The sequence below is a fragment of the Salvia splendens genome, chromosome 8, assembly GCF_004379255.2.
Source record: "Salvia splendens isolate huo1 chromosome 8, SspV2, whole genome shotgun sequence".
Taxonomy (NCBI): domain Eukaryota; kingdom Viridiplantae; phylum Streptophyta; class Magnoliopsida; order Lamiales; family Lamiaceae; genus Salvia; species Salvia splendens.
The window spans coordinates 16,008,209-16,016,183 of NC_056039.1; the positions used below are offsets into that span (position 1 = coordinate 16,008,209).

Genomic DNA, 7,975 nt, shown 5'->3' on the forward strand with positions numbered 1-7,975 from the left:
TTGTGGTTTATAAGCATTGGATTGACATCATATGTTGTTTCATTTTAGCACCGAATCTGGTATAGGTAACTCGCAATCTCTTTTACAATAATTATAAAATACTCCCTCCATCCAAAAAAAAATAGACCACATTTGCCATTTTTGGTTGTCCATGAAAAATAGACCATGTTTAAAAAAGGAAAGTTATCAACAATTTTCCTCTTACTTTTTTCCCTCTCTCTTACTAATATATGGACCTCACATTTCACTAATACTACTTATCTCTTACTTTTTCCCCCTTCTCTCCCATTTTACTAATTCCACATTAAAACTCGTGTCATTCACAATGTGTCCTATTTTTCGTGGACAGAGAGAGTAGTTTTCTGATATTGTAACCTAATTTTAATTTAAGCGTTATGCACTTGTATTTAATAATGGAGTAGAGAATTAGTAAAATTACTTATAAAAAATTGTTTGACTGAAAAATCTAAAAAATGGGAACACCTCATCTACCCATAGATAATCGTTGAACCTATATAAAGAGGACATTTATGTGTTCATTTAATTCCTTCCAGCTTTTGTTCTGTCATTCAAATCAATACTCATAACATCTCCTCCACGAGCTAACAAAACATAATGATAAAATATTAATTCCCTACAATATTAAATGCATTTTGTTAACGTTGAATAATACTCAACCTCCCGGCTCGTAATTGTATTTTCCCTTATATTTCATAATTTAGCCAACGTTTAAAAATACCATAATGTTTTCTCTATAGTGAGGCATTAATTATAGAATTTATAGTAGTATTATATATGATGGCCAACCCCTAAACTTCCTTTCAAGAATAGTGGACCGTTGAAACACAGTGTTTCAAATTTTCACCACATAACATATATCAATTCACACATATTTGAAACACATTAAAAAAACAGTCTTGAGAGTTAGATTGGAAGACTGATTGCCTACGGCGCAAGAGCTGATTTGTAAGTTCTATAAGTATAAAATTAGTTATTTTTTTATGGGTAGTGATTTAGAGACATAATGTCTCTATGACATAATGCCCCTATGTCACTTTGCCATAACTATATTTTATATTGTGACTAATCTACCCTAATATCATATTAAATGGATATATATCTAGTTAAGGAAAATTGTATCAAATTAAATACATTTATCTAAATGCATGTTCATTTATTAGAGATAAACGTGAATCATGCATTAAAGTTATAAATGGATTTCAAAAAAATCATATGTATATATATACTTATGTCATGTTAATTTAATACTTATTTAAAAAATATTAATTCAGATTATAAATTTATCATTATAGTAGTATTAATTAACACACTATATAACTAAAATGTTATATTTAATTATAAAATAATTTGATAACTTAATATAGTACTACTATTCTTTTATATTCTTTTATATCTTGTTCTTTTTTTAAAAATATTCTAAATATACAACAATGAAATAATTTATTTTAATATATGAAAAAATAAAAATTAAAACATTTTTCTTCTTCAAATTTGAATTTTATAATAAAATAATATAGTTATTATGATGAAGAATTTTTGCGTTATCTTATTTTTTGTGTTATTTTCTATAGCTTTTGTTACAGGGGAGGCTTTCTTAAGTTGCAAACTCTGATAACTTATCAATGCAGTGAATTAAAAATGTCAATACAGTGACATTAAAATGACAATAAATAATTTTGTTGACATTTCAATATACTGTGTTGATATTTTAATGTCACTGTGTTGATATTTTCAAGAAAAGTTATTGTTTTTGAATAAAATTTATTATTTTAAAAGGATCAATAATAGGTTTCTATTTAACATGTGATGACTCAAATCCTTTGGTCTATTGGATAAATAGAGAGCTTGTTATTTACTATACTTCACCATAGAATAAAGAGTATTGTTATTGGGAATAAAATTTACATTTACTATGAAAAATTAGTGTTTAATACTATATAAATTTACTAATTTAGTTTGTTGCAAATAAAAGTTATTTATTGCAGAAAAAAGTTATTTATTTTTGCTATTTGACAAGAGATTGTAATTGTTAAAAATATAATCATTTTAATTAATAAAATATTAAATCAATAAAAGCATTATTGTAACAAATACTACCTCCGTCCCACAAGAATATACACTATTTCCTTTTTAGTCCTTCCCACAACAATATGCACTTTCTAATTTTGGAAAGTCATTTCTCTCTAATGAGGTGTAACTCATTCTCCACTAACAATACTTTAATTACTTTTTCTGTCTACATCGCTCTTACTTTATCAATTTTACATTAAAACTCGTGTCGACCCCAAAGTGCATATTCTTTGGGGACGGATGGAGTAATAGTTATAGTTCTAGTTAAATGAAATTATTGTTCCAATAAATAAAATTTATTATTCTTATGAATAACATTTATTATCCTTGTAAATAAAAGTTAATGTTTTGGGAATAAAAGTTACTGTTATTGCAAATAAAAGTTACTATTTTGAAAATAAAGTTACTATTCTCATAAATAAATAATTTTGTTCTAATGAATAAAAAGTTAGTAGTATTAATTTTGTGAAGAGACAAAGCAAAGGGAATTAATCAAATGCATATTTTAATTTGTATGTGATAAAATGATATAAATAAATTTTTTATTGTTATAGAAAATTAGAAATGAGCAAATTGGAAAAGAGATAAGTTGTTGATGTAAAACTATACTTGGAGAAAAAGAAAATGAGAATTCATTGATGGAGAATTATAATGTGAGAAAAAAGAGAGAATTTATTGATAGACTTATAATTAGAGAAAGAGGAGAGAAAACTTAATAAAAAAATGAATTAAAAATCTTTGAAATTTAATTAATTGCTAGGCACAAATCTCATTAAGACACACACCTTCCTTAATTGAAGTCATACATACCTTTTATACCATTAAGGGTAAAATAGTATACATGTAAAGCATTAATTTAATAATAAACACAATATAATACAAAATTACTACTCTAACCTCATTATGTTTTAGACATTATGTCTCCAAAGCATTTTTCTTTTTTTATATTAATGTTACTTTCTATGATAGTCTCTTTGTATGTTTCTGCGCCGGTAATTTCGGTGGGAAATGGTGTTTTTTTATTTATTATTAAAAGTAGAATCTATTTAATTGTTTTAAGCTAATAGTATCTTTCTTTTTGCTTCAGTGTGTGTATTCAACTAGTCCTCTTTTACATTATATTTTTGGCTTATTTGAGTGTTGAAATCTCTCCATCATATCTGATTAATTTTTGGGAATTTAGGTTAATGTATAAATTAGGAAGACTAGACATACTACTTTCTAAACCAGCATATCTTAGCTTTAGTAGCACCAAAAACCAAAGTGGCAACTAGACTTTTGCTTTTGCTTTTAATTTATTTCTGAATTAATTCCTTCTTCTTCCCTATTTTTTCTCAATCTCTTACCCGAAAATGCAAATAACCCTCAAGCTAAAAACAAAACAAATTAATTAAGCAACTCCTGCTTTTCCACCACCATACTTTTCCCAACTTTAGCTTTTTCAAAATAAAGGGCTTCGCAATTAACTACTATAATTGATGCCTTTCTCACTAAGCAAAGCTCTTAATCTTGCCGACGCCTCTATTCCAATTCAGTACAACAGCAAATTACATTTGCAACATTCTCAAATTTCAAGTATAATGTATTGCATTGCATACTTTTGTTAATCAATCACATGCTAGGGAAATATTAACATAGTTTAATGTGAAGAACGTCAAATAAAAGTGAAAACATAGTAGTTTAGCTTTTGTAGTAGAATAAAAAAGCTTACACAGAATCTGCAAAAGGTGAAATATCAACATTTCCAACCATTTGAGTCTTTCTCCCTTTGCTCAACCTAGTAAGAGGTAGTTATACTTGCTTGTTGCAACAATCACGATGCTCTTCATGATTAACAAAATGATGATTTCCTGTTTTATTTCAATTGGTATAATTGTCTAATTTTGTTGCTCTTTCAGCTGAAGCAAAAAAATAAAATAAAATAAAATCAAAGTCCAATGAAAAAACTCATCACCACCACCATTCTCTTACTCTCACTGGCCACACACATCAGCTCCGACCTCAGTCCTTAGTCTAAGATCAATCATCTCAACGGCGATCTCCCTTCCGACATCCTGTCCCTCCCTTCCATCCAGGCTCTGTACCTACAACGCAACAACCTCTCCGGCCCCATCCCGGCCTCCCGAGGCTCGCCGTGCTCAACCTCCAATCCAACTCTTTCACCGGAAATCTCCCTGATTTAGACATTCCATCTCTCAATCTTTTCAATGTCAGCTACAATTCACTTACCGGCACCATTCCTCAATCCCTCCGTAGATTCCCTGCTTCCTGTTTCGTCGGAAACGCTAATCTCTCGACCTCATCGGCTTCTTCAGTAACGAAAACAAGGAAGCTTAGCGTGGGCCGGAGTTGCGAAGAAGGAGTTTGATCAGTATATGGAGCACGTAGGCCGCCTCAGCCGCCACCCCAACGTCGTCTCCTTGCTCGCTTACTATTGCTCTAAAGACGAGAAGCTTCTTGTCTACGAGTATATGCCTTCGGGTAGCCTCTCTGCCGCCCTGCAAGGTATGTTTCTTGAATATTTGTCTCATATTGTCTTGTTAATGATTCTGTCATATCTATATATTCTTGTATAATCCTCATTTTCGTTCCATATCGGCTTGTTGATGATTCTGTCTCATCTATATATTATTGTATTATCCTCATTTTTGTCTTGTATCGTCTTGATAATGATTCTGTCTCATTTATATATTCTTGTATAGTCCTCATTTTTGTCCGATATTGTCTTGTTAATGATTTTGTCTCATCTGTGTATTCTTGTATAATCCTCATTTTTGTCATGTATCGTCTTGATAATGATTCTGTTTTATTTATATATTCTTGTATTATCCTCATTTTTGTCCAATATTGTCTTGTTAATGATTTTGTCTCATCTGTATATTCTTGTATAACCCTCCTCCTTTATCTGCAGGAAATCGAGATAGGAGGAGGGGGAGCATTGGACTGGGAGTCGAGGCTAAATGTGGCGATCGGAGCAGCAAGAGGTGTGGCACACATTCACTCAGAAGGCGGGGCGAAGTTCATCCATGGCAACATAAAGTCCTCCAACATACTCCTAAGAGGAGGCCTCGACGGCTGCATCTCCGACTTGGGGTTGAGCCCGATGCTAACAGGCTACAGTGACGTCAAGTATCGCGTGGCCGGATACAGAGCACCGGAGGTGATTGAGGCCAAGAAGGCCGCCACGCACAAGTCGGATGTCTACAGCTTTGGTGTGGTGCTACTCGAGATGCTGAGCCCGGTGAGGTACCCGGGGTACGAGAAGGTGGTTGATCTGCCGAGGTGGGTGAGGTCCGTGGTGGGGGAGGAGTGGACGGCTGAGGTTTTCGATGTGGAGCTGATCAAGCAAGGCGGGGTCGAGGAGGAGCTAGTGCAGATGCTGCAGATCGCCTTCTGCTGCGTGGCCAAGGTGGCGGAGGCGAGGCCGTCGATGGATGAGGTGGTCGGGATGATGGAGAGGGTTCGACATCCCGATGTGGAGAATAGGCCGTCGTCCGAGGACAACGGCCAGACGCCGTGAGACAGGGGAGGGGGATTGTAGTGTCCAATATGTATATCAACTAGTACAACTACTAGACAATATTTTGATTTTGATTTTGATTTTGATTTTGATTTTGATTGTGTTTGTTGGTTGTGATGTGATGAGATTTGAAGTGTAGTTGTGTTGTGTAGCGACCATTTTGTCATTTCCTAAAGAGGGCTAACATCTCTCTATTATATTACCTTGTTTCTTTTATGTTTAGCTTAATAGTTACTCTGTTTAGAGAATTAGAGTAGATTAATAACATACTATGTACTATGTAATAAACGATTGCGTTTTTGCTGCTTAGATAAGAGTCAAAGATTTCACATTAATTTCGTCTATTGATCTTTTTGGAGGAAACATACTAATTAATTCACTTGGGTTTATCAATAGCCCAAATTTGGGTATTGGTTTTGGATGCTTAGCTTATATCTTGCAACTTTGTCCTCCAGAATAAACTGCATTTCTAATATTAGTTTGGTGTTCGGTATAGCATGATATAAACTTGTTTATTTTCTATATCTGCTTGATAATGTTGATTTGGAACAAGGATTTAATCTACATTGACCATTTTATCCTTACTATTTAATCTAATGGAATTGTGATTAGGCTATCCACAATGGCGCCTAGCGCACCGCCTAGCCGAGCGCCGGCGCTAGGCGGTCGCTAGGCGAACCATTGCAGCTTCCGAAAACCGCCGAGCGGTTTTTCGGAATTAAAAATCGCTTAGCGCTAGGCGGTCGACGGGCGCTGGGCGATCCGCTCGGCGCCATTGCAGCGTCGGGATCGCCCAGCGCATCGCCCAGCGGTTTTTTTGTTTTTTTTTTAAATTTTCGAGACACTATATATACGCGATTTGCACTTCATTTTCATTCGCACCATTTGTATTAACGAGTACTCTCTCTATCTTAATTTCTATACAAGATCAACATCGAGAAATGAGTAACGCGGGTGATGGTAGTGGAGGTAGTGGGGGGGACGCTGAGGAGTACGAACGTCGAATGGCCGAAGCGTTTGAGGCATATACCAACCGCGGGATAGACCAATGGATGCAAAGAGCCTTGCAGCCGGCGGTACCTCGACATCGGCCAGTTGTCCATCGCCGACAAGCGATTGATCGTGATCACGTAGCTTCACATCAGCGCCTATAAGAAGACTACTTCGCAGAGGAGCCGCGGTTCAACGCCAACATTTTCAGGCGACGTTTTAGGATGAGCAGAGCCATGTTTATGCGTATTGTTAATGCCTTGGAGCAACGATATCTGTATTTCCGCTTCAGGCACGATGCTGCTGGCAAACCCGGCCACACACCAATTCAAAAGTGCACTGCGGCAATCCGGCAGTTGGCTTACGGAGGCGCGGCAGACATGTGGGACGAGTACCTCCACATCGGTGAGACGACTTCCCTGGAATGTTTGAAGTATTTCTGTCAAGCCGTGATTGAAGTATTCGGTGATCAGTATCTCCGAAAGCCTACCCGCGAAGATTGTCGGGATCTGCTGAGGATGCATGGGGAGCAGCATGGGTTCCCGGGAATGTTAGGCAGCATAGATTGTATGCATTGGGAGTGGAGGAACTGTCCCGCTACCTGGAAGGGGTTCTACTCGACCGGCTACAAGGGAAAGAATCCCACGATGATCCTCGAGGCCGTAGCTGATTACCGGCTGTGGATTTGGCATGCGTATTTTGGGATAGCCGGTTCGAACAACGACCTAAACGTCCTCAACTCGTCGCCCCTATTCAACGAGCAGTGCCAGGGCGTCGGTCCGGCCATCAGTTTTGTCGCCAACGGCAACCGGCATGATATGGGCTACTACTTGGCGGATGGGATATACCCTAGGTGGCCCGTCTTTGTGAAGACGATCCGATGCCCAGGAGATGAGAAGAAGGCCGACTTTGCGGCACGGCAGGAGTCCGCGCGCAAGGACGTGGAGCGCGCATTTGGTGTGCTCCAGGCTCGATGGGCGGCGGTTAGGGGTCCAACGCGTTTGTGGCACGTCGACTGCATTGCTGATACAATGTACGCCTGTATTATCATGCACAACATGATTGTCGAAGATGAAGGTGTACAACTGACGGATTGGGCCAACGACGATAATGAAGCCGGTCCAAGCCACGGCGTGGCCGTCCCCAACGCACGGAGTGGGGTACCTCACGATGAAGCCGGCCTCCTCCAAGCACATGCCGACATGCGCCAAACGGAAGCTCATATTCGACTCCAAAAGGATTTAATTGAAGAGTTATGGGCGCGGAGGACTGCTCGGAGTTAGTTTTTTTATTTATGTAATTTTGTAAAATGTACTTTTTTTTAATGTAATTTTTATTATTAATGTACTTTTTTAAAATTTTAGTACTTTTTAA

At 36.9% G+C, this 7,975-nt stretch overlaps 1 protein-coding gene across 1 annotated transcript; it reads left to right on the forward strand.

Moving 5' to 3' along the window:
- Window positions 1-4,466: 4,466 nt before the first annotated feature.
- On the forward strand, window positions 4,467-5,813 carry LOC121745840 (probable inactive receptor kinase At5g58300). Its single transcript, XM_042139786.1, has 3 exons — window positions 4,467-4,596; window positions 4,794-4,894; window positions 5,003-5,813. The coding sequence occupies exons 1-3, from the start codon at window positions 4,467-4,469 to the stop codon at window positions 5,609-5,611; spliced, it is 840 nt and encodes a 279-aa protein (XP_041995720.1). The 3' UTR covers window positions 5,612-5,813.
- The last annotated feature ends 2,162 nt before the right edge of the window (window positions 5,814-7,975 follow it).

Coding starts and splice junctions, on each gene's coding strand:
- LOC121745840 (XM_042139786.1), top strand. CDS start 4,467: ATGGAGCACGTAGGCCGCCTCAGCCGCCACCCCAACGTCGTCTCCTTG. Junction 4,597..4,793: donor CCTCTCTGCCGCCCTGCAAG/GTATGTTTCTTG, acceptor ATTCTTGTATAG/TCCTCATTTTTGTCCGATAT. Junction 4,895..5,002: donor ATCGTCTTGATAATGATTCT/GTTTTATTTATA, acceptor CTTTATCTGCAG/GAAATCGAGATAGGAGGAGG.